The 25886-nt window shown below is 36.9% G+C and overlaps 1 protein-coding gene across 1 annotated transcript in view; it reads left to right on the top strand.

Moving 5' to 3' along the window:
• LOC123683851 (protein goliath-like) overlaps positions 1 to 25886 on the top strand; it is a 52530-nt gene that overhangs the window by 24263 nt on the left and 2381 nt on the right. The window contains exons 3-8 of the mRNA XM_045622794.1: positions 8579 to 8711; positions 12144 to 12261; positions 12327 to 12398; positions 13637 to 13719; positions 14155 to 14251; positions 24489 to 24629. Coding sequence (XP_045478750.1) covers positions 8579 to 8711; positions 12144 to 12261; positions 12327 to 12398; positions 13637 to 13719; positions 14155 to 14251; positions 24489 to 24629 — 644 coding nt within the window. The remainder of the gene's footprint in view (positions 1 to 8578; positions 8712 to 12143; positions 12262 to 12326; positions 12399 to 13636; positions 13720 to 14154; positions 14252 to 24488; positions 24630 to 25886) is intronic.

The raw sequence follows: 25886 nt of genomic DNA on the forward strand, positions 1-25886 counted from the left end.
AGTAATACCAATTGAAAAAACTGCTGGCAACAGAGTTGGACTTTTTGAGAAGGAGTTATGGAAGATCGAGATTGGAAAGAGTGAGGAATACAGAAATCAGGAGGCAGAAGAACATCGAGAGAGATTTTAGTGACGCCATAGATAGAAAACAATTGACATGGTTCGGATAACAAAACGAATGGATGAAATAGGATGGCTAATGAAGTGCTAGAATGGATAGTAGCTACCTCCATTAGGAAGAGAAGAAGACCAAGACGTTCTGGAGAGATGACGTCGAAGAAGCCAAACTTGGAGGGAGACATGTGTTTTGACAGAAGAAGTTGGAAACGGCCGAAGCTGTAGATAATCTGATGTATGTACTTATACAAAAAGAAGTTTTCATTCGATTGTATCGAATTGGACGCTGTCCTGAACGTCACGTGCTTGGCGCTCCATCCCAATTAGTTCAGGAAAAACAATGCCTTCTTATATGTAGTTACATTTACCTATACCACAGAAAGGTTTTGGGCCAATGAAAGGAGTTTGTGCTCCTTTTCAGGAAAATGTGTTGGCATCTTAATTTCTTATAAAGAATATTTTCATGGTGTTGCTCGGAATAATCTGAAGGATATTCGATTCACTGAAAACTAAATTTGGTGATGATATTATCGAATCAATTATCATTCTAGGACGTGTGAAGATTAACCTTGTGGTTTATTTCTGTGAGGATATGTTTTCAGGTTACAGGAAACCGTCCAATGATTCTCTGTTAGGTAAACAATTAACAGTGCCGTAGAAAGCAACGTGATATAGAGTTCAGGACTGTTTGGAGCCATCAATTTCCCAATTAATAAAAAATATGCGTCATAATGAGGATACACTATGAAAGTGTATACACATCTAGTAATTTGAGACATCGAAGTAATTTCCGCTAGAAGCTTTCAAGTTAGCGAAATACGTACGTACGTGAATTCGAGGTTAAAATCTATGGTGTGTGATACAAGGTGGTAAAGTTTGATTTTTTTCCTCATAGCTCCTTCTCTTCACAAGATATTTTGCATAAAAATTCCAATTTAGAGTTTTCATCATGTGATATGCTAATTTTGAATGCAAATCTGCAGGGTGATATTTTTTCTGTGCCCGCATCTTTCCTCTTTTACTTTTTTTGGTGTGCCACTGGAAGTTTAGAAAAATGTAAAAAGAAACTTTGGTCCAGTACTACACTTCTTGATTTCTTGTAAAGGGTGTTTTTTTTTAGAGCTATAGAACTTTAAATTGCAATAAAACAACGATGGATTATTCGATTGACATGAATTTTATTTATCCGCAAGATAATCTTGTGGCATTACATTTAAAATATGATTTTTGGCATATGACCGCCACGGCTGGCTCGGATGTAGTCCAATCTGGACGCCCAATTTTCGATGACTTTTTCCAACATTTGTGGCCGTATATCGGCAATAACACGGCGAATGTTGTCTTCCAAATGGTCAAGGGTTTGTGGCTGATCCACATAGACCAATGACTTTACATAGCCCCACAGAAAGTAGTCTAGCGGTGTTAAATCACAAGATCTTGGAGGCCAATTCACAGGTCCAAAACGTGAAATTAGGCGGTCACCAAACGTGTCTTTCAATAAATCGATTGTGGCACGAGCTGTGTGACATGTTGCGCCGTCTTGTTGGAACCACAGCTCCTGGACATCATGATTGTTCAATTCAGGAATGAAAAAGTTAGTAATCATGGCTCTATACCGATCACCATTGACTGTAACGTTCTGGCCATCATCGTTTCTGAAGAAGTACGGACCAATGATTCCACCAGCCCATAAAGTGCACCAAACAGTCAGTTTTTCTGGATGTAACGGTGTTTCGACATACACTTGAGGATTAGTTTCACTCCAAATGCGGCAGTTTTGTTTGTTGACGTAGCCATTTAACCAGAAGTGCTCTTCATCGCTAAGCAAAATAAAATGGACGTAGTGCGCGATACGTATTCCGCACAGAACCATTATTTTCGAAATGAAATTGCACTATTTGCAAGCGTTGTTCAGGCATGAGTCTATTCATGATAAAAAAACCAAAATGAGAATAAAGCATTGACAGCTGTTAAATCGGTCGCCATCTTGAACAGTAATGCTAATTTGAAAAAAAAACACCCGTTAGAAACGATGATGGTCACAAATTGCCATCACAAATTCACCCTATCCACAATTCCACAAGCCCTCATCAACCGGCATATGTTAATCTCATTCTATCAACCTCCTGCAAGGCTTTCAACAGCATCCTCATTCGAAAATTACACCAAGCACGTGTCCACGTTATAACTTGCGCAACGCTTAAGAGGCCCAGATGACTAACAACCAATTCCGTTCCATTCTACCTCCCCGATTACAATAATCGAGCACTTAAAAAAAAATGAGCAGATAGTAACGCTTGGGCTGGGAAAGCTATATAAAGCGACCTCCAGGGAGAAAATAATAATTAAATTGATACGTATGTGCAGCGACAATTACATCGACAATGCAGTGGTAGAGCAGATGGTAAACAGTTGGCCTGATATCATTTGCGATGAGCTTGGTTTCCGATATACATATAGCCGGAAACATTTTTTATAAACATTTTTTTTTTTTCAAGATCCAGTTAGTAAGATGTGATGACTAAATTAATTTTAACTTTTGGTACTTATTTACCCAATCTGTAGCGAAGATTAATGAAGATTCGATAAACTGGTATAGGGTATATAACTTTAAGTTGGCATTACTGTTCAAGATGGCGACCGATTTAACAGCTGTCAAGTGATTTATTCTCAGTTTGGTTTGACAATTCATCATGAATAAACTCACGCCTGAACAACGCTTGCAAATAGTGCAATTTTATTTCGAAAATAATGGTTCTGTGCGGAATACGTATCGCGCACTGCATCCATTTTATTTTGTTTAGCGATGAAGCGCACTTCTGATTGAATGGCTACGTCAACAAACAAAACCGCCGCATTTGGAGAGAAGCTAATCCTCAAGTGTATGTCGAAACACCGTTACATCCAGAAAAACTGACTGTTTGGTGCGCTTTATGGACTGGTGGAATCATTGGTCCGTACTTCTTCAAAAACGATTATGGCCAGAACGTTACAGGCAATGGTGAGTGGTATAGAGCCATGATTACTAACTTTTTCATTCCTGAATTGAACAACCATGATGTCCAGGAGCTGTGGTTCCAACAAGACGGCGCAACATGTCACACAGCTCGTGCCACAATCGATTTATTGAAAGACACGTTTGGTGACCGCCTAATTTCACGTTTTGGGCCTGTGAATTGGCCTCCAAGTTCTTGTGATTTAACACCGCTAGACTACTTTCTGAGGGGCTATGTAAAGTCATTGGTCTATGCGGATAAGCCACAAACCCTTGACCATTTGGAAGACAACATTGGCCATGTTATTGCCGATATACGGCCACAAATGTTGGAAAAAGTCATCGAAAATTGGACGTCCAGATTGGACTACATCCGAGCCAGCCGTGGCGGTCATATGCCAGAAATCGTATTTAAAATGTAATGCCACAAGATTATCTTGCGGATAAATAAAATTCATGTCAATCGAATAATCCGTCGTTGTTTTATTGCAATTCAAAGTTCTATAGCTCTAAAAAAAACACCCTTTATAATCGTCAAAAAAAATAGGACTACAAGAAACATCCTTTATCTCGAAAATAATGCGTTTGCGGGCCCCTGTTTATAGGACATTTTTCCCTTAAAATTTTCCAAGAAACCTTGTAATTTGTTTCGTACCTCCAATTTAGGAACACCCTGTACATCATTCACGGATACAAATTATTCACTCAAAATCAATTGATGGTAAACTTTGAGTCACCCAATATATATCTCAAAACAATTCCTGTATGTCTCAATCAAACCAATAAGTATTTCAACAATTCGAAACCTTGTTCTTCTTCCTGTTGCACTTGACATTATCTCGAATTTCTCAAGTTAATAAAACAGGATAAAGTCAGTGTCTCAGGCCACGCCTTGTTAAGTCCAGTACTTTGTTTACATCATTACGTCCACTGCAATCGATCAAACATACCAATAAATTAATTACTACTATTTACTACAAACGATTGTTCAGATTTCGTGTTGTTGTGTAACGAAACATGCAGCGATAAAAAGTAAAACAAGTATCAGCGACCGGCATAAACAACATTGATCTATTAGGCCATGAATAGACGTTGTTTATATCCGTGCTTAACCAGTCTCAGGTGTAATGATACGGTGGACTAACCTCGTGGAATCGACATTAACGGAAATCGACTGCAATGTCGACCACTTTCCGTTTTGATGTTGGTACCACGTTAGATCTGTCATCTATCTACCCACATAAGGTTTTGTCGATGGCGGCGACACTGGTTTCCTAGTTTTCTATGGCCCGGACAGCTTCTGCGTAGGCCAACAGGTTATGGACTGAAAGACAAGGAAAATAGAAAGTTACCACACTCGAGATATATCATATTTCGATGTCAAAATGTAACCGGAAATGTTCAATGAAACAGAATATGTCTTATTCATTCGAATTTATTGTATCTCCTTCTGCAGTTATACACTGGCACCAACTTCTGAGCGTTGTTATCACTTGGAAAGTCATCTTTTGACATTTGACAAGTAAAAACTACGCCATTACTAAAATTGGAACGATACACGCTTCAACAACGCATTGAAATTGTAAAAATTCACTATAAAATGGTGAAAAGATTGAAATTAATAATGGCGAAACTAAAATAAAGGGTGTTTTTCTTAGAGCTATAGAACTTTAAATTGCAATAAAACAACGATGGATTATTCGATTGACATGAATTTTATTTATCCGCAAGATAATCTTGTGGCATTACATTTTAAATATGATTTCTGGCATATGACCGCCACGGCTGACTCGGATGTAGTCCAATCTGGACGTCCAATTTTCGATTACTTTTTCCAACATTTGTGGCCGTATATCGGCAATAACACGGCGAATGTTGTCTTCCAAATGGTCGAGGGTTTGTGGCTTATCCGTATAGACCAATGACTTTACATAGCCCCACAGAAAGTAGTCTAGCGGTGTTAAATCACAAGATCTTGGAGGCCAATTCACAGGTCCAAAACGTGAAATGAGGTGGTCACCAAACGTGTCTTTCAATAAATCGATTGTGGCACGAGCTGTGTGACATGTTGCGCCGTCTTGTTGGAACCACAGCTCCTGGACATTATGGTTGTTCAATTCAGGAATGAAAAAGTTAGTAATCATGGCTCTATACCGCTAACCATTGACTGTAATGTTCTGGCCATCATCGTTTTTGAAGAAGTACGGACCAATGATTCCACCAGCCCATAAAGCGCTCCAAACAGTCAGTTTTTCTGGATGTAACGGTGTTTCGACATACACTTGAGGATTAGCTTCACTCCAAATGCGGCAGTTTTGTTTGTTGACGTAGCCATTCAACCAGAAGTGCGCTTCATCGCTAAAAAAAATTAAATGGACGTAGTGCACGACGTTTTCCGCAAAGAACCATTATTTTCGAAATGAAATTGCACTATTTGCAAGCGTTGTTCAGGCATGAGTCTATTCATGATGAATTGCCAAATCAAACTGAGAATAAATCACTTGACAGCGGTTAAATCGGTGTCCATCTTGAACAGTAATGCCAACTTAAAGTTATATACCTCGAAAAAAAACACCCGTTACTTTTGGGTCGTCTTGAAGCATTTTCTCGGTCGGCAACAGCGAAACTGATTGGAAAATTTGAGTTAGTGATGTGAATATCGAGAACTTGCACGTCGCTCAAGAACAATTGTTTTCGAAAATTTCAATTTACAACCTATAATTTCTGAAATCGTGGACTTATTAGCAATAGAGCGATAGAAGCATTTAACCAAATACCACCAGAAATAAAGTAGATAAGAACTAAAAATAACTTTAATATTAAGCTTAAGTTGTACCTGAAAGATTTATTTTGTTTAGTTCAACTTTGTTGTTGTTTTGAATATTATATAGTATTATTTTTTTGTATATTGTTAAATAGGCCTTGTCACCAGTACTTGTACTGTATTAGAGGTCAAGAATAAAGAAGTAAATAAATAAAAAAATAGTTATGGAAAAGAGTCAAATTTTTCGACTAAAAAATTTCCGAATAATTGGGATCGTTCATTCAATTTTCTTTCGAAACGTACCTATCTTGTTTACGATAAAAACCACCGTACATAAAACGTGTGTGAAGCAGGCATCTATCAAATTTCTCCATCGGTCGTTTCCGCTTTTCGACCTTCAAGCCGAGGTGAAAATAGGTCATTAATTTAACAACTTTGTAAACGAAGTGAGACCGCATTAATTAGATTCGACAGTGGCGTGACTATTGGGGGTGTAAATTGTGGAATGGCGTGGCCATTTCCAGAAAATTAATTTATAAATCACAAAGGGATCAGATAGACCTCGTATTTTGAGGTTATTAACTGAAAACAGTCGTTAGCAGGACACTGAAGTTGTTTTTCATCATTTTCCACATGTGAAAATCGATATTTCGTGTTGGAAAAACGTAGAATATAAAGGGTGTTTTTTTAGAGCTATAAAACTTTAAATTGCAATAAAACAACGATGGATTATTCGATTGACATGAATTTTATTAATCCGCAAGATAATCTTGTGGCATTACATTTTAAATATGATTATTGGCATATTACCGCCACGGCTGGCTCGGATGTAGTCCAATCTGGACGTCCAATTTTCGATGACTTTTTCCAACATTTGTGGTCGTATATCGGCAATAACACGGTTGTCTTCCAAATGGTCAAGGGTTTGTGGCTTATCCGCATAGACCAATGACTTTACATAGCTCCACAGAAAGTAGTCTAGCGGTGTTAAGTCACAAGATCTTGGAGGCCAATTCACAGGTCCAAAACGTGAAATTAGGCGGTTGCCAAACGTGTCTTTCAATAAATCGATTGTGGCACGAGCTGTGTGACATGTTGCGCCGTCTTGGTGGAACTACTGCCGGAACTACTCCTGGACATCATGGTTGTTCAATTCAGGAATGAAAAAATTAGTAATCATGGCTCTATACCGATCACCATTGACTGTAACGTTTTGGCCATCATCGTTTTTGAAGAAGTACGGACCAATGATTCCACCAGCCCATAAAGCGCACCAAACAGTCAGTTTTTCTGGATGTAACGGTGTTTCGACATACACTTGAGGTTTAGCTTCACTTCAAATGCGGCAGTTTTGTTTGTTGACGTAGCCATTCAACCAGAAGTGCGCTTCATCGCTAAACAAAATAAAATGGACGTAGTGCGCGATACGTATTCCGCACAGAACCATTATTTTCGAAATGAAATTGCACTATTTGCAAGCGTTGTTCAGGCGTGAGTCTATTCATGATGAATTTCCAAACCAAACTGAGAATAAATCACTTGACAGCTGTTAAATCGGTCGCCATCTTGAACAGAAATGCCAACTTAAAGTTATATATCTCTCAAAAACACCCGTTAGATATAAAAATTAATTCCGAGGAAAATTGTTTCAATGATTAAAACGATTTGAAACGAAGATATTGGTGAAAGACGAACAACAAAAGCAAAAAAAAAATAGTGTCGGTCATTCATAGGAACTTGTTTACCAACAAGATCGATGTGTTTTCAAAATCGGATGAAATACAAAATACTCGAGATAAAAAATGGGCGATAGTGAATAATTCAGATATCCACTTTGTCTGGAATTCGGTGAAAACAATTATATTTAATAGTTTGAGTTATCAAACTGTACTAAAGTGATGAAAAGAATTCCTCGAAGAGTATATATAAAGAAATGAAGTTTTTGCAAAATACATACCGGAAGAAACAAAATGAAAATCATGCAATTGGAAACACTTTTTAGAATATTTTTTAATAAAGGGTGTTTTTTTAGAGCTATAGAACTTTATATTGCAATAAAACAACGATAGATTATTCGATTGACATGAATTTTATTTATCCGCAAGATGATCTTGTGGCATTACATTTTAAATATGATTTCTGGCATATGACCGCCACGGCTGGCTCGGATGTAGTCCAATCTGGACGTCCAATTTTCGATGACTTTCTCCAACATTTGTGGCCGTATATCGGCAATAACACGGCGAATGTTGTCTTCCAAATGGTCAAGGGTTTGTGGCTTATCCGCATAGACCAATGACTTTACATAGCCCCACAGAAAGTAGTCTAGCGGTGTTAAATCACAAGATCTTGGAGGCCAATTCACAGGTCCAAAACGTGAAATTAGGCGGTCACCAAACGTGTCTTTCAATAAATCGATTGTGGCACGAGCTGTGTGACATGTTGCGCCGTCTTGTTGGAACCACAGCTCCTGGACATCATGGTTGTTCAATTCAGGAATGAAAAAGTTAGTAATCATGGCTCTATACCGATCACCATTGACTGTAACGTTCTGGCCATCATCGTTTTTGAAGAAGTACGGACCGATGAATCGATAAAATTATATACCTCGAAAAAAGACACCATTATAACAAATTTTATTTAGAGAAATTTCCTTTTTTTTTTTATTCTCTTTATTCATCAACTTTTTTTTTATTTTCCAGGAAATATCTGCGCTGTGTTCACTTATAAGTGGAAAGGTGAAGAGTTGGCAACATTGACAGAAAAATCCAGAGGTGTATTGGTACATATCACAGTAGCGTCCAAAACTACTTCGAGGGCAGCGAATATAAACAGGTAAATATGATTTTTTTCAATCAGTTTCTATTGAATTTTTCACCACATTCATAAAATTGGGAATGTGAATATTTTTTTTATTTGTATTTTATTATACGACTTTTATACGTGTTTATAATGTAATGCATTTCTTTGAAATCATCTTTTTCATATTTCACTTTACTACTCTCGGAAATATTTCCCAAACGATCTTTTTCTCAGAAATACTGAGTTCGTTGAACGATCGATAAAGCTGTATTTTTGACCAGGTTAAAAATAGACGAATCAAAACAAAAACAACAATGCAACAGATCAAGAAAGGTCGGTTTATGTGAACATAAAACCAAATGTGTTATCAGGATGGTTCATTTCAGAATTGGTAAAATATTACTTGTGACGACCAAAAATACGATATATAGGGTGATTATTTTTTGTTCTGAAAATATCCTGTTTTTCCAATGTCAGAATTCTCGTTTCATTTTGTGTATTCGAAAGGATATCATATTCAAATCCTACAAGATCTGAAATTTTTCTGTATTTTGACAACTGTTTTCAAGAAAACTCAATACAACGAAGTTTACAAAGGCTGTCTTCAAAATTGATTATACGGAAATTGAACAATAAACAAACCAACATCAGCATTTTCTAGGACACGTAAATATTGTATTCATGAAGTTGGTGATAATGATTCCAAATAGTTCAAACTATCCATCTGTTGACATTGGCATACTTTATGAGCCTATACATATAATTTCAAGAAAAATTCCTATAAAAATAAGCCCACGAACGCTTTGTTTTTGAGATACAGGGTGTTTCTTGTAATCGAACTTTTTTGTTATCATTATACCAGTTTATCGAATCTTTATTAATCTTCGCTACAGATTGGGTAAAAAATATCAAAACTTATAATTAATTTATTCATCACAACTTACTAACTGGATCTTTATAATAATTTGGATTTTCCTGAGGATTACTAGAGAATTGTTCAAAATTTTTCTTCTCGTAATCGGTAGTAGACACAACAAGACTACAAGAAACCAAACAGTGTAGTAGTGAACCAAAGTTTCTTTTTACATTTTCTAAACTACCAAAGGTCCGCCAAAAAAAGTACCGAGCGAGAGAAACTAGCACTGCAGAAAAAAAAACCCTGTAGATTTGCATTCAAAATGAGCACATCACATAATTAAAACTTCAAATTGAAATATCTATGCCTTTATAAAATATCTTGTGAACGAAAGATGCTATGAGAAATAAACTATGGTATTTTTTTAAAATAATCCCAGAAATTTGTCATTTTTCTTTGTACCTACAATTTAAGAACACCCTGTATTTTCCATTGAGACAAAATGGAACTCAATTGAAATCTTTGAAATTTAATCAACAAAAACGAGAATATTGGGAGATATTTGAAAATAAATTGCACAGATTTTTATAAATTTAAATCTGAAAATAGAACTAGAATCAGGAATAATTTTTTGACTTCAAGTGTAGGCACTCAATGAAATATTCAAGGTAATGAATGAAATCTCAATTATGAATTCGAAAGTTCATTAAACGTAAAATGATAAGCTATCATTAAAATAAATGTGTATGCGCATTTTACGACTGAGTTTTAATAATTATTGACCTGCTTAAAATGTAGCAAATTGAATCTATGCTTCATTTCAATAAAATCCATTTAATCACAATTTTTTTTTTATAAATACATATCGAAAGTTGAAGTCTTGAAATCGAATTTTTAAAAACATTTGAAACAATTTATTGTCTTTTACAAGCCTATAAATGAGTATTCAGCTCATTCACCGGATCTGATCCCTTGTGATTTTCTTTCTATTTCAGAATAAATCTGAATAGAGGCTGATATTATTATATCGGAGCTAGATGTGTCAGAACTAGGACAATTGCAGACAATAGCCTCATAACTTTGTTTGGTATAAGATTAAAGAAGAAGTGGTTTATTTATGGCGGCCATTTCAAACAATTAATTCATGCACACTCATGATGCAGAACAATTACAAGATATGATCACAAATGGCTGACATCATATTTGGAACATGAATTTATAATATATATTTGTACTGCGTTGTCACCTCCTACGCCAATGCAATTGCATGCTCTTTTATACATTTCTTTTGGTTTTTGATCGATTTGACCGTAATTAAGGGTGTTTTTTTAGAGCTATAGAACTTTAAATTGCAATAAAACAACGATGGATTATTCGATTGACATGAATTTTATGTATCCGCAAGATAATCTTGTGGCATTACATTTTGAATATGATTTCTGGCATATGACCGCCACGGCTGGCTCGGATGTAGTCTAATCTAGACGTCCAATTTTCGATGACTTTTTTCAACATTTGTGGCCGTATATCGGCAATAACACGGCGAATGTTGTCTTCCAAATGGTCAAGGGTTTGTGGCTTATCCGCATAGACCAATGACTTTACATAGCTCCACAGAAAGTAGTCTAGCGGTGTTAAGTCACAAGATCTTGGAGGCCAATTCACAGGTCCAAAACGTGAAATTAGGCGGTCACCAAACGTGTCTTTCAATAAATCGATTGTGGCACGAGCTGTGTGACATGTTGCGCCATCTTGGTGGAACTACTGCCGGAACTACTCCTAGACATCATGGTTGTTCAATTCAGGAATGAAAAAATTAGTAATCATGGCTCTATACCGATCACCATTGACTGTAACGTTTTGGCCATCATCGTTTTTGAAGAAGTACGGACCAATGATTCCACCAGCCCATAAAGCGCACCAAACAGTCAGTTTTTCTGGATGTTCGGCATACACTTGAGGATTAGCTTCACTTCAAATGCGGCAGTTTTGTTTGTTGACGTAGCCATTCAACCAGAAGTGCGCTTCATCGCTAAACAAAATAAAATGGACGTAGTGCGCGATACGTATTCCGCACAGAACCATTATTTTCGAAATGAAATTGCACTATTTGCAAGCGTTGTTCAAGCGTGAGTCTATTCATGATGAATTGTCAAACCAAACTGAGAATAAATCACTTGACAGCTGTTGAATTGGTCGCCATCTTGAACAGTAATGCCAACTTAAAGTTATATACCTCGAAAAAAAAGCACCCGTTATTTATATTCTTTCGCCCACTTGCCTTCATAATTCAGTTTTTTTATAGCGAAATTCAGCCTTATTTGTTATGGTACTTATTTACCCAATCTGTAACGAAGATTAATAAAGTTTCAATAAACTGGTATATACATAACAAAAAGTGGTACTACAAGAAACAACCTGTATCTAGAAAATAAAGCGTTCGCGGGCACATGTTTATAGGACTTTTTTTTTCTTAATATGATTCAATAAATCTCTCATTTTAGTTTGTACACCCAATTTAGGAACACCATGTATTGAAGCGACAATCTATGAAATTACGTGAAATGATAAATGTATTTCAATTATTGGAAGCATTTTTTTCTTTCCAGAACATCAATCCTGTTCGTTTCCGTCACTTTCATCATCCTGATGATCATCTCTTTGGCGTGGCTTGTGTTCTACTACGTACAGAGGTTCAGGTATATACACGCTAAAGATAGATTGTCGGTAAGTTGTTTTCATATCAAATTCCAGCTGCATCCAAGCTATTTATATCTTCTTTCTTGCCCCAGAGAAAACTAGGAAGTGCCGCTAAGAAAGCACTGGATAAGATACCCACGAAAAACATCAAACGTGAAGATAAGGTAAGAATGAATTTTTTTTTCAGATATTTTAGGTTATTGCACTTTCTGACCATTTTTAGTTTCGTGTCTGTCTGTGTGTCCGCAAATTATTTTGAAAGCCTTAACTTCCACAATTCTCATCCGATTTTGATGAAATTTAGTGTTAGTGTCCTGTTTGGGTCGAAAATGGTGCAATAGGAATTCCAAATTTTCCAGATAAAGGGTGTGCGTTAAAAATGCGCAAACGCTGAATTTGTGAAATCTCAATATCTTGTACTTTTCGATTTTGTACATCGATTTTGACGAAATTTGATAGGAATATTTGCATTGACTAGGTAGTGGTTCCTTAGGAATTGAAACTCTTTTGAATACACGGTGTGCATTGCTTGTGACTAAAAGTGAAATTTTTGGGACCTTAATATTTTGCGTTATACTAGACCAGTTTTAATGAAATTTCCTCGGAATTTCACATTTGCGAATACCTAAATCTGAAATATGTTTGCTACCGTCTAAAACTTGAATCGGACATCCGTATCGAATTTCATCAAAATAACTTAGTTATTGTAGAAATAAAGGCAGTTACAAGAGTTGGCTGACAGGTATTTCTAAATGAATAAGAATTTCAATGTTTTCACACTGAATTCGGAATTCGCCGAAGAAATTGCTTCGGAAATTGCTCAAGTAATTGCTTCGGATTTTGCTCAAGCAATTACTTCGGAAATTGCTGAAGCAATTGCTTCGGAAATTGCTGAAGCAATTGCTTCGGAAATTGCTCAAGTAATTGCTTCGGAAATTGCTCAAGTAATTGCTTCGGAAATTGCTCAAGTAATTGCTTTGGATTTTGCTCAAGCAATTGCTTCGGAAATTGCTAAAGCAATTATTTCGGAAATTGCTGAAGCAATTGCTTCGGAAATTGCTCAAGTAATTGCTTCGGATTTTGCTAAAGCAATTACTCCGGAAATTGCTGAAGCAATTGCTTCGGAAATTGCTCAAGTAATTGCTTCGGATTTTGCTAAAGCAATTACTTCGGAAATTACTCAAGCAATTGCTCCAGTATGTGCTGAAGCTATTGCTCCAGAGTTTGCTGGAGCAATTTGCCCTCTTTCTTCCGTAATGAATAAATATTTCAATGTTTTCACACTAAATTCTCGTCTTAAAACGGCGTACAGTATTTTCCAGTTTTTTTTTGTGTTAGTGGGTATATTTATAAAAAACTCTACATTTAGGTGGTGTTCATAATTTTTTCCATTATCTTTCAGGAAGTGCAAGGAGAGGGAGAATGTTGTGCCGTGTGCATTGAAAGGTACAAACACAACGACACCTTGAGGATACTTCCTTGCTCGTAAGTTCTGTCCTCTTTTGTTTTTTTTTTTTCCATCAACACGGTTGAATTATCTTATCTGTAGGGGAATTACTCGAGTGAGTGTCAATATTTGCTTGTTTTGTTTTCGATTGATACTTCATTGCCAAGCAGTCGTTTCAGCTGCAATATAAAGTGCATATTTCGGTGTTTTTCAAACAGAAAACACTCATAATTCAAAAAAAAATTGTGAGTTTTAAAGTTATGCGGGATGCAAAGAAAAAAGAAGAAAACCATCGAGTTTTTTCATAGAACTGAAACACTGACAATAAACTGTCAGTGTCATTCTATGAAACAACTCTATGGTTTTCTTCTTCTTCCTTTGCCATCCGCTATAATTAGCCGAGGACCAGATCAGCACTTTTTATCGTTTATCCATGATATTGGACACATTTTTAACTAACGAAATTTCCACAGTCACGAGTTCCACAGAGACTGCATAGATCCCTGGCTGCTTGAACACCGCACCTGTCCAATGTGCAAGATGGACATCCTCCAGCACTACGGATTCGTGGTCAGTGTTTCACCATATCCGGTTTTAAACTAGCCTGCTAGATGCAAGAGTACTCGCGGTAGCTAATTTATTTTCCCAAAAATCTGTGATATTTTTACCTGCACAAACACGTACTGCCTGACCAATTTTAAGTTCACACGTTAGGTGGAGGTAATTTAACTTTTATTTTATGTTCTTGTCTTTGTGTCTGTTCTATTTTTATCGATTAACAGTTCCGCTGTTCACGAGGCATAATCAAATCAGATACCTGCATTATCAAGTGGCTAAAAATGTTTTGAATTGTACAGGATGGGCAAATAAGCGAGGTAAGCGGCTATATCTCAGGATCCACTCATCGTAGAGACTTGCGGTAAGAAATTTAACACTAAAGTGCGTACAAGAAAACACAGTGGAGATTGTTTTGAAGTTCATACCTCTACCGCTAGGGGGCGTAATCGCTATCGTCGAGTAGAAAAATGAATTTTTCTAGAAAATGTTTCATATAAAGTTGAAAAAAAAATATCATCACTGTAATCCTTGGAAAATTCTCTATCTTTTTGAATTGTCACTTTCGATTTTACGACATCAAATAAGGGTAGGTGAAAGGGAGAAATCTGACTGATGGAAGTGCCTGTAATTTCAGTTTGGCTCAACATTTTTGAGCAAATTAGATCTCGTCTGAAAGATAATATCTTGTTGATTGAGGACAAAATATATTCATGATAAATTTGTTTTTGCTGCTTTCGATAGGAGGCGCTAAGTCAGAAGTTCATTGTTTTTTTCTTTTTACTCCGAAATTTCAAATGTAATGATAGGATTTTCTTAACAGAAACAGAAGTTCCATCAAATTTGCATGAAAAAACCTGAAGGTCGCAAAGCGATAATTTCAGGCGTTCTGAAGTTATGGCCAAAAGAAGATATTCTTCAACTGATGCACTGCGAAAAACCAAATTGTGTCTTCAAGTTCTAACAGAAACAGAAATCCCATCAAATTTGTATGAAAAAACCAAAAGGTCGCAAAGCGATAGCTTCAGGCGTTCTGGAGTTATGGCCGAAAGAAGACACAATTAAGTTTTTCAGTGCATCAGTTGAAGAATATCTTTTTTCTTCCAAAACTCCAGAACGCCTGAAGCTAGCGCTGTAACTGAAGTTACAGGCGTTTCAATCAGTCAGATTTCTCTCTTTCACCTACCCTTATTTGATGTCGTAAAATCGAAAGTGACAATTCAAAAAGATAGAGAATTTTCCAAGGATTACAGTGATGATATTTTTTCTTCTACTTCATATGAAACACTTTCGAGTAAAATTCATTTTTCTACTCGACGGTAGCTTTTACGCCCCCTAGCGGTAGAGGTATGAACTTCAAAACAATTTCCAGTGTGTTCTCTTGTATACTTTAGTGGTAAATTTTTTTACCGCAAGTCTCTACGATGAGTGGATCCTGAGATATAGCCGCTTACCTCGCTTATTTGCCCACCCTGTAGTTTTGAAAATTGTTTATGTTTTGTGAACGGAAACTAGATGTATTTCTTCCAACATTGATCACTTAACACTTATTAACTTTGAAAGCTTGGTGATAAATAGTGAGTAGATGATTGTGAGGTATCTTGTTCTGTTTTGTTGTCTCTTGATAAAGCTGAAAATCCATTTATGCTTGGAGATTTGTGATGAGAAATAAACAATCCAGAAGTTGGTTTTTGTGTTCAGAATATGAAAAGGTCACAAATTTCCAAGAATTTCAAATCGATGAACGGCTCATTGAAATATTCTATGTCTCTACAGAAAAGAATGAATGCCTATCAGATTTTTGTTCATTCGAAAGGGTGTTTTTTTTAGAGCTATAGAACTTTAAATTGCAATAAAACAACGATGGATTATTCGATTGACATGAATTTTATTCATCCGCAAGATAATCTTGTGGCATTACATTTTAAATATGATTTCTGGCATATGACCGCCACGGCTGGCTCGGATGTAGTCCAATCTGGACGTCCAATTTTCGATGACTTTTTCCAACATTTGTGGCCGTATATCGGCAATAACACGGCGAATGTTGTCTTCCAAATGGTCAAGGGTTTGTGGCTTATCCACATAGATCAATGACTTTACATAGCCCCACAGAAAGTAGTCTAGCGGTGTTAAATCACAAGATCTTGGAGGCCAATTCACAGGTCCAAAACGTGAAATTAGGCGGTCACCAAACGTGTCTTTCAATAAATCGATTGTGACACGAGCTGTGTGACATGTTGCGCCGTCTTGTTGGAACCACAGCTCCTGGACATCGTGGTTGTTCAATTCAGGAATGAAAAATTTAGTAATCATGGCTCTATACCGATCACCATTGACTGTAACGTTCTGGCCATCATGGTTTTTGAAGAAGTACGGACCAATGATTCCACCAGCCCATAAAGCGCACCAAACAGTCAGTTTTTCTGGATGTAACGGTGTTTCGACATACACTTGAGGATTAGCTTCACCCCAAATGCGGCAGTTTTGTTTGTTGACGTAGCCATTCAACCAGAAGTGCGCTTCATCGCTAAACAAAATAAAATGGACGTAGTGCGCGATACGTATTCCGAACCATTATTTTCGAAATAAAATTGCACTATTTGCAAGAGTTGTTCAGGCGTCAGTCTATTCATGATGAATTGCCAAACCAATCTGAGAATAAATCACTTGACAGCTGTTAAATCGGTCGCCATCTTGAACAGTAATGCCAACTTAAAGTTATATACCTCGAAAAAAGACACCCTTTATGAATTCACAGAATTCCAACAGAAAAGAAACGATGACTGTCAGATTTTGTTTATTCTATGATTCCAGTCATGGACGACAGAGTGATCATAGAATAGAAAGAATCGCTGTCATATTTCATTTATTCTATGACTTTAATAATGAACCACAGAGCGATCACAGAGCCGGAACGGGGTGCTTTGCTTGTTCTTCTACTTTTCAAAGGTCACTCACGTATTTTTACGTATTTCAGCGCAAAGGGTATCGATGTCGAGACGCTTTTGTTCTCGTTCCAGACTGCGACTTCCTCCTCGTGCCGCGTTTGGTCGTAAAAGAGAAGGATTTGTTTTCGCGATCCGCAACAAAGCAACAAGAACCAGCTGGGCTTCCTATAAAGTCTGGCTGCCATAAATAAAACCAAGGCGAAGCAGGTTCGTTAGCTTTTGGTGGTAGTTGAATCCGAAACGTATCGGGAATCGACTACGATACGAGAATATTAATTGAATCGGTATATTTGATATTCGGTACCTCGATTTGTTTTGACTCGGTTCTTTTGTTCGGGTTCCATTCAACTTGTGGGGAATGCGTATTTCATTCATTTCTATTTCCGACGGCTGAAGGATACGCGATATTTGCAATATGGAAATAAATACATTGCGCAAAAAAATTAACGCACATTATGGAAATTTCAAAATTATTTTACAATTACAACTGAAGGTGTTCTCAATGATAGTTATTTTTATCAGAACTATGCATGCATATGTTATCCACTTTCAACGTTTTTCTTCAATACAGATGTTTTTTCCCAGCCGGAATAAAAAAAGATGAGATTATCAGATTTTGAATGTATTGTCCCCATTCTGAAATCAGTTGTTCTCGATCAATTCTAATGATCAATAGTTTTTCTTTTGTTTGATTTTCTACACTCGATCGCTATGCAACGCGAAACACGCAATTTGACCCAAGAGGAATGTGCCCAAGCGGTAGTTTTACAAGAAGAAGGGTGGACATACACAAGAATTGCAGAAAGGTTTGGAGTTTCCCATACAAGTGTGTCCAGAATGTTGCAGCGATTCAGGGAGACAGGTATGAATGTCCGAAAACCAGGACAGGGTAGATCACGGGTAACAACTGCCATTCAAGAACGTTACTTGAGAGTTTCTTCGTTGAGACAACGGTTTGCAACCGCACGCCTCCTTCAAAATCAGCTTGAGCAAACTCATGGGGTGCAAATTAGCACTCAGACAATAAGAAATCGCCTCAGAGAATATGATTTAAGGCCTCGTGTCGCGGCAAGAGGCCCAGCTCTTACCCCAGCCCATCGAAAGGCGCGTTTGGATTTTGCGAGAGAGCATATCCATTGGGAAAAGGCTGATTGGGAAAGAGTTCTCTTCACAGATGAGTCTAGATTCTGCCTCTACCATTGTGATCGACGTTCCCTTGTATACAGACCTCCACATGAAAGATATGCTCAGTGCAATTTCCTGAATACTACTGGTTTCGGGGGAGGATCGATTACGGTATGGGGTGGAATATCTTTGACTGCTCGCACATACTTAGTGGTCGTTGATAATGGAGCTATGAATGCTGATAGGTATATAAGGAACATTCTTGAAGAGCATGTAGTGCCATTTGCCCCATACATTGGTGAAAATTTCATTTTTATGGACGATAATGCCAGACCCCATCGTGCGCGCATCGTTCAGGAGTACCTTGAAGAGGTTGAAGTCTCTCGAATGGAATGGCCAGCAAGAAGTCCAGATCTCAATCCGATTGAGCAGGTTTGGGACAACCTCAATAGAAGGCTGAGAAGTTCAGAAAATCATCCAGCTACTCTTAATGACTTAGGAATCCAACTCAGAGAAATCTGGGAAGGATTAGATCAGAACATTTTAAGATCACTCATTTTGAGTATGAACCGTCGTTGCCGAGCTGTAATTAACGCAAGGGGTGGAAATACCAAGTATTAAATCACTTATCAGCATTCCAGTATTTTGAAAATTGTTTATTTCCCTTCTTTCACCTAAGATTCGGTGAAATCCTGAATTTTTCTTCCATTTAATGTGTCTTTTTTCGTTCAAAACCTTCCTCAGAGAACATAAAAAATAAGTTATAAAGTCAAGGTAGAGTTAACTTTCATAAAAATTGAGATTTTCAAAATGTGCGTTAATTTTTTTTGCGCGGTGTATTTGCAAATACGAAGTATGGAACGTTTCATTTATCTCTTTATTAGAATTTCTTGGTTTCTGAGGATATTTCGCATTTTCGGCAACAACGCATTTGGATAATGATCCTTTCAATTTTGTTTTGGTATCATTATTTACAAATATTTGATTTTTTGAGCCTCAATTATCTTTAAAACGAATTGCACGATTTTTATAGATTTCGATTATCAAGGATTTTATAATATGGCCTATATTAAGGTGATGTTTACGTTGTTGTCAGATCTTCCTTTTTTCCGGAATAATAATGAACTTTGTTATTTCAAATGGATCATCCTGTGTATAGTTTGCCTTTTAAAATCCTTAAGAAATACTGAATATTTTTTATGTAATATTTCCTCTACTTAAATGCCATAATTTCGGAGTTTCGCCGAAGTTGAGATAATATATTCAGATCGCTATGATTGGATAAACTCGTTTGATATTTAAATTCCTGATTTTTCTGCTGATCAAATATGGGCATGAAATAAATACAAAAAAATTATATGAATTAAACGAGTTTTTTCAATCATAGTCATCTAAATGTAGTATTTAGAAATTTTAAAATAAATTAGGACTAGGGAACACCTCATGAAGAACATTCAGTATTTCTTGAAGATTACGAAAGACAAAAAATATACAGGATGATCCATTTGAATCAACAAAGTTCATTATTATTCCGGAAAAAAAAGAGATCTGACAACAATGTAAACATCACCATAATATAGGCCATATTACAAAATCCTTGCACACCCAAATCTATAAAAATCGTACGATGCGCTTCCAGAGATAAATGAGACGTTCTAAACTTAAAACTCACTATGTAGATGCGAAGCTGGGTATAAATTCTCTCCAGCTTTATTTTTCAATAGGAATAAGTTTATTAATATTGTTTCATATAAAGATAGCTGCTCCTTCATGAGAAAAACATTTCGACATTTTATCGTTTTAGGAATTGAAATATCATAATTTTGGGAGAAATCACAGCACTTTCAATGATTGCAGTAGCTACGCTGAAGAAAATTTATTCTTTTTATTGAAAATTGGTAGTCATCGACTCAATTTCATTGAAACATTAATTTCTCGTTCAACAACGGTACCATATAAAGTGCTACAATTTCTCTCAAAAGTAAGATATTGGAAATAATAAAAAAAAGAATATGTTCAGAAAAGATGCGGCAACATCTGAGTATAGTAGTTCAACAATTCACTTCACAGGGTTTTCTGAATAAAATCTTACTTTTCATTATTTTTGTTCAACTTCGCAAAAAAATTAACGCACATTCTGAAAATCTCAATTTTAATGAAAGTTAACTCTACATTGACTTTATAACTTATTTTTTATGTTCTCTCGGGAAGGTTTTGAACGAAACAAGTCACATTAAATGGAATAAAAATTCAGGATTTCACCGTTTCTTATGTGAAAGAAGAGAAATAAACAATTTTCAAAATACTGGAATGCTGATAAGTGATTTAATACTTGGTATTTCCACCCCTTGCGTTAATTACAGCTCGGCAACGACGGTTCATACTCAAAATGAATGATCTTAAAATGTTCTGATCTAATCCTTCTCAGATTTCTCTGAGTTGGATTCCTAAGTCATTAAGAGTAGCTGGATGATTTTCTGAACTCCTCAGCCTTCTATTGAGGTTGTCCCAAACCTGCTCAATCGGATTGAGATCTGGACTTCTTGCTGGCCATTCTATTCGAGAGACTTCAACCTCTTCAAGGTACTCCTGAACGATGCGCGCACGATGAGGTCTAGCATTATCGTTCATAAAAATGAAATTTTCACTAATGTATGGGGCAAATGGCACTACATGCTCTTCAAGAATGTTCCTTATATACCTATCAGCATTCATAGCTCCATTATCAACGACCAGTAGGTCTGTGCGAGCAGTCAAAGATATTCCACCCCATACCATAATCGATCCTCCCCCGAAACCAGTAGTATTCAGGAAATTGCACTGAGCATGTCTTTCATGTGGACGTCTGTATACAAGGGAACGTCGATCACAATGGTAAAGGCAGAATCTAGACTCATCTGTGAAGAGAACTCTTTCCCAATCAGCCTCTTCCCAATGGATATGCTCTCTCGCAAAATCCAAACGCGCCTTTCGATGGGCTGGGGTAAGAGCTGGTCCTCTTGCCGCGACACGAGGCCTTAAATCATATTCTCTGAGGCGATTTCTTATTGTCTGAGTGCTAATTTGCACCCCATGAGTTTGCTCAAGCTGATTTTGAAGGAGGCGAGCGGTTGCAAACCGTTGTCTCAACGAAAAAACTCACAAGTAACATTCTTGAATGGCAGTTGTTACCCGTGGTCTACCCTGTCCTGGTCTTCGGACATTCATACATGTCTCCCTGAATCACTGCAACATTCTGGACACACTTGTATGGAAAACTCCAAACCTTTCTGCAATTCTTGTGTATGCCCACCCTTCTTCTCGCAAAACTACCGCTTGGGCACATTCCTCTTGGGTCAAATTGCGTGTTTCGCGTTGCATAGCGATCGAGTGTAGAAAATCAAACGAAAGAAAAACTATTGATCACTAGAATTGATCGATAACAACTGATTTCAGAATGGGGCCAATACATTCAAAATCTGATAATCTCATCTTTTTTTATTCCTGCTGGGAATCTGTATTGAAGAAAAACGTTGAAAGTGGATAACATATGCATGCATAATTCTGATAAAAATAATTATCATTGAGAACACCTTCAGTTGTAGAATAAATTTGAGATTTCCATAATGTGCGTGAATTTTTTTGCGCAGTGTATTTACAAAATACCAAAAATACCTCTGTGATATTAATCCACTTCTTCACTACCAACATCAAGTTGTTATTAAGTACGTTGCCATGGTTATGTGTATGTGAGACAGCGAAAACAATGATTAAATTTCTCCTGCCACAATCCAGAAGAAAACCTACTTTCAGGACTTACGAATACGTCTTCTCAAAGACAAATTAAATTGGGTATTTCCCAGAGACAAAGCGTATCAAAAAAAAAAAAGAATAATATTCGACGCAATCTCGACAACATCGTAAAAACGTGAATGAATTTAGGGAAAATATCCTTCTCCCTAGAATATCGACGTTACTACCAGCAAGTTGATTCAAGGCAATGCCAAAGCACATCGATCTGTGAGGAATGGAGGCGAATTCTTTCGCTTTAACCTTCCATAAAAAATTCCATACATTGCCCTGATGAATATTCACGTTCGAAAAAATCCTTATATACGAAAATCTTCATCGAAAAGACGTAGATATTCGAATTTCGTATTTTACGTGCATTTTCGCTAATGCAGATGACGATGGTGTCGCCATCTGGAATCGGATCAAGTAACTCAACGTTACCAACAGTGTCGCATTGCTTTGAATTCGACCTTCGGTGCAATATACAAGGGTGAATCGAAAAAAAATTCGAAAAGATCAATGGCTTGGCTTCAGGAGCTATTGCGCCCTTGTAGGCCACAGAACTGTTTATTTTTCAATATTCTGCTCCAATATTGGGTATTTCTTTTGTAATATCAGCTTGAAATTTAGTACAGAGCTTGAATTTGTTATGGTTTTGTGATCACGGAAATATTGAATGAATTTTTTTCTCTATTTAATTATCGTAATGAGTTCATAACAGTACTAAAAACGGTGCTGTTATGAACTCATTACACCATTGTTTTCAGTTATATTTCTCGTTTTGTGGTTGTCTACACTGACTTCACTTTCAACACTCAATATGATATAATTTGAATATAGTGTAATGATTTGCAACATTATTCGCAATTTCTCTCAATTCTGGTTGTGTTAAATCGATTTCGTGAGACATAATTCACGAATTTAATGCGTAATTATAAATTATTTAAAAATTCGAAACGTACCAGTCAAATTAAAATTCCGTAATCTGTCAATTTTTGTTACAGTCACACCAACTGCAAAGAAATAATACAAATGTCACTAGGTGGTGCAATCTGAATTATTAATTGAATTTCGACAATATTTCATAAAACTTGACTGAAATAGAGAAAATAACGTCTTATACTAGTTGCAGAAGGCAATTCCAACACTCATGCGTTCGAAAACTCGCTATACTATTCTCTAATTCTGTGGCAAATCCGTTCATTCTGCCACATCTTATAAAGGGTGTTTTTATAGAGCTATAGAAGCCCCACAGAAAGTAGTCTAGCGGTGTTAAATCACAAGATCTTGGAGGCCAATTCACAGGTACAAAACGTGAAATTAGGCGGTCACCAAACGTGTCTTTCAATAAATCGATTGTGGCACGAGCTGTGTGACATGTTGCGCCGTCTTGTTGGAACCACAGGTTGTTCAATTCAGGAATGAAAAAGTTAGTAATCATGGCTCTATACCGATCACCATTGACTGTAACGTTCTGGCCATCATCGTTTTGAAGGAAATACGGACCAATTGATTCCACCAGCCCATAAAGCGCACCAAACAGTCAGTTTTTCTAGATGTAACGGTGTTTCGACGTACACTTGAGGATTAGCTTTACTCCAAATGCGGCAGTTTTGTTTGTTGACGTAGCCATTCAACCAGAAGTGCGCTTCATCGATAAACAAAATAAAATGGACGTAGTGCGCGATACGTATTCCGCACAGAACTATTATTTTCGAAATAAAATTGCACTTTTTGCAAGCGTTGTTCAGGCGTGAGTCTATTCATGATGAATTGCCAAACCAATCTGAGAATAAACCACTTGACAGCTGTTAAATCGGTCGCCATCTCGAACAGTAATGCCAACTTAAAGTTATATACCTCGAAAAAAAACACCGTATATAACAAGAGAATATCCCAGTTTCACGCAGATTTCATGGTTATATTTCGTTATTATATGTTGGTACTCTCCTGACAAATTTGTGATACAGAAAACAGTTCTACCAACCAACATCTTTCAATGCAAAAATCACTAGACGATATTTATGGAATTGTTCTATTAGTTTCAACAAAAATTCTGCGGTTTAGGTAATATAATGTTAATAATGCATATTCACGTCGTGACCTCTCTATTCTATTCCATGACGTCAGCGCTAAAACTGCTATTCGGGATCATCAAAATGATCCTTGAATTTCAAAGGATTTTCAGCTTTATGACCCTCAAAAAAAAACTTGTGTGTAGTTTCTACATCTTGTTGTCAATTAACTATACTGATAACGTGATACTAACAATCCTCATACAACCTAGCACCCGCAGCTGTTCCATTGAAGAATCTCAGTTCAATGAAACACTCAGCTTTCAGCCACATTTATCCGATTTGAACTTTCGACCATTGCCCCTATTAAATGAATGCCCAAATGTCTAGTTCACAGGAAGCCAGGAGAGCATTTTTCAGGTGCATGCCGAAGAGATAGCCAGCCTGGACAGCGACAATCCAGACATTTTGGTGGGGGAGATAAGTCCTCTTCCAGAAATTAGGGCGGTTGCCATCTTGAACCACAATCAGGTAAAAAAAAGCTTGAATACTTTTCAGAACAAATCTAAATCTATTTTTGCATAACCCATATAAAGGGTGTTTTTTTTAGAGCTGTAGAACTTTAAATTGCAATAAAACAACGATTGATTATTCGATTGACATGAATTTTATTTATCCGCAAGATAATCTTGTGGCATTACATTTTAAATATGATTTCTGGCATATGACCGCCACGGCTGGCTCGGATGTAGTCCAATCTGGACGTCCAATTTTCGATGACTTTTTCCAACATTTGTGGCCGTATATCGGCAAGAACACGGCGAATGTTGTCTTCCAAATGGTCAAGGGTTTGTGGCTTATCCGCATATAGACCAATGACTTTGCAGAGCCTCACAGAAAGTAGTCTAGCGGTGTTAAATCACAAGATCTTGGAGGCCAATTCACAGGTCCAAAACGTGAAATTAGGCGGTCACCAAACGTGTCTTTCAATAAATCGATTGTGGCACGAGCTGTGTGACATGTTGCGCCGTCTTGTTGGAACCACAGCTCCTGGACATCATGGTTGTTCAATTCAGGAATGAAAAAGTTAGTAATCATGGCTCTATACCGATCACCATTGACTGTAACGTTCTAACCATCATCGTTTTTGAAGAAGTACGGACCAATGATTCCACCAGCCCATAAAGCGCACCAAATAGTCAGTTTTTCTGGATGTAACGGTGTTTCGACATACACTTGAGGATTAGCTTCACTGCAAATGCGGCAGTTTGTTTGTTGACGTAGCCATTCAACCAGAAATGCGCTTCATCGCTAAAGAAAATAAAATGGACGTAGTGCGCGATACGTATTCCGCACAGAACCATTATTTTCGAAATGAAATTGCACTATTTGCAAGCGTTGTTCAGGCGTGGGTCTATTCATGATGAATTTCCAAACCAAACTGAGAATAAATCACTTGACAGCTGTTAAATCGGTCGCCATCTTGAACAGTAATGCCAACTTAAAGTTATATACCTCGAAAAAAAACACCCGTTATATGGTGTTCCTAAATTGGAGTTAAAAAGGAAAATGAAAGATTTCTTGGATAATTCATAGAAAAATTACCCGCAAACGCTCTTTGATTTTCGAGATACAGGGTGTTTCTTGTAGGCCTACTTTTTTATGATGATTATACCAGTTTATCGAATCTACAGATTGGGTAAATAAGTACCAAAACTTATGAATAATGAATTCATCTATGAGAAAAAAAAAACTTCAACACCCTGTATCAATTTAAGAACACTCTGT

Source organism: Harmonia axyridis, chromosome 7, assembly GCF_914767665.1.
Source record: "Harmonia axyridis chromosome 7, icHarAxyr1.1, whole genome shotgun sequence".
Taxonomy (NCBI): domain Eukaryota; kingdom Metazoa; phylum Arthropoda; class Insecta; order Coleoptera; family Coccinellidae; genus Harmonia; species Harmonia axyridis.